This window comes from Dendrobium catenatum, unplaced genomic scaffold (genome assembly GCF_001605985.2).
Source record: "Dendrobium catenatum unplaced genomic scaffold, ASM160598v2 fragScaff_scaffold_107, whole genome shotgun sequence".
NCBI classification, from domain to species: domain Eukaryota; kingdom Viridiplantae; phylum Streptophyta; class Magnoliopsida; order Asparagales; family Orchidaceae; genus Dendrobium; species Dendrobium catenatum.
Genome location: NW_021318569.1, coordinates 224210 through 226111, shown reverse-complemented (window position 1 = coordinate 226111; position 1902 = coordinate 224210). Strand labels below are relative to the sequence as shown.

General features: G+C 43.7%; 1 protein-coding gene across 1 annotated transcript; it reads left to right on the top strand.

Moving 5' to 3' along the window:
- LOC110096318 (gibberellin 3-beta-dioxygenase 1) lies at positions 1-1481 on the top strand. The gene is made up of 2 exons (XM_020822198.2): positions 1-550; positions 641-1481. Exons 1-2 carry the CDS (start codon positions 105-107, stop codon positions 1242-1244), a joined length of 1050 nt encoding a protein of 349 aa, XP_020677857.1. The 5' UTR covers positions 1-104; the 3' UTR covers positions 1245-1481.
- Positions 1482-1902: the final 421 nt, after the last annotated feature.

Here is a 1902-nt window from a genome sequence, read left to right as displayed (position 1 = left end):
TCTCTCTCTCTCTCATGATGATTCTCCACCCTACCACACATTTTAAATAGTTTCTCCTACATGGTGCTCTTAACTAATCCAAACTGTTGTTCTCCACCAAAGAAATGCCTTCTCTCTCAAAAGAGCATTTTGATCTCTACTCTGCTTTTCATGTCCCTGAAACCCACGCTTGGTCTTCCTCCCATCTCCATGATCACCCCATCGCCGGTGACGGCGCCACCATCCCCGTCATCGACATATCCGACCCTGACGCGGCCTCCATGGTCGGCGGAGCCTGCCGCTCGTGGGGCGTCTTCTATGCCACCAGCCACGGGATCCCCGCCGACCTCCTCCATCAAGTAGAATCCCACGCTCGCCGCCTGTTCTCTCTTCCCCTCCACCGCAAGCTCCAGACAGCCCCTCGCGATGGCTCTCTCTCCGGCTATGGCCGACCCCCTATCTCCGCCTTCTTCCCCAAGCTCATGTGGTCCGAAGGCTTCACCCTCGCCGGTCATGACGACCACCTCGCCGTTACCTCCCAACTCAGCCCTTTTGATTCTCTTTCTTTCTGGTATGTAATATTCCATGTCTAATTGTATTACAAAATTTTTTTTTTTTTGCGATCAAAGCTTATCATTCGTTTTGATATGATGGTTTGAAGTGAGGTGATGGAAGCATATAGGAAAGAGATGAAGAAGCTGGCTGGAAGACTCTTTAGGCTTTTGATAATCTCATTGGGACTTGATGAGGAAGAGATGGGTCAAGTCGGGCCGCTAAAGGAGCTCTCACAAGCGGCTGACGCGATACAACTCAACTCATACCCGACCTGCCCGGAGCCCGAGCGGGCCATAGGCATGGCGGCTCACACAGACTCTGCTTTTCTCACCGTACTCCACCAGACTGACGGGGCCGGTGGGCTCCAGGTCCTTCGTGATCAAGATGAGTCCGAGTCGGCCCGATGGGTTGATGTTCTACCCCGACCCGACTGCCTCGTTGTCAACGTAGGCGATCTGCTCCACATACTCTCAAATGGACGGTTCAAAAGTGTACGGCACCGCGCGGTTGTTAACAGGGCCGATCATCGGATCTCAGCAGCTTACTTCATTGGCCCGCCCGCGCACATGAAGGTGGGCTCCATAACCAAACTGGTTGATATGAGAACAGGCCCGATGTACCGACCCGTGACGTGGCCCGAGTATTTAGGGATAAGGACGCGCCTTTTCGACAAGGCACTCGACTCGGTTAAATTCCAAGAGAAGAATTAGAAAAAGATTAACGATTTTACTTAAAATAAATTAATAAAAATAGATAATCCACTAACGGCTTTGGTTCATTATATATATATTTTTTCCATTTTTTCTCTATGTTTTTTTGTTTTAAGAAATATATATTTAATATGTTTGGAAGGAAAAACTTATCATCAAAAACTGAAAGTTGATAATAGCTAAATTATAGGTCTGTTTGGAACAGCATTGTAACTTTTTTTTTAGATCGTAATTATATTTCTGTTTGATTATTATGTTTTTGTTGTTATTTCATTCCTTTTCAAAAATCCCTATATTGAGAAGCTTGTTTTTACAATCAATGTTGTTAATGTATTGTGGTAGCTATAAGGATCTCTGTAAATTTTTATAAAGATAATTGTAAAATTATTGTAAAGAAATAATTTTCTTCAAAGATACCTTAAAAAAAGTAAATCCTATTACATAAATTTTTTGAAAGTACCATGAAAAATTAGTTGTTTGGTTTATAAAAAGAATATATTAAAAAAAATATTCATAACAATTTTTTAAAAAATTACATTCCCCCTATAATTTTTTTTTGGAACGGGATATCCACCCGCTGTCACCCTCAAAAGGGCACTTGAGAGCGTGACTAATCCTCGGCCGACCTAGAAGAGTTACCCACCCCAGAAACCTCCTA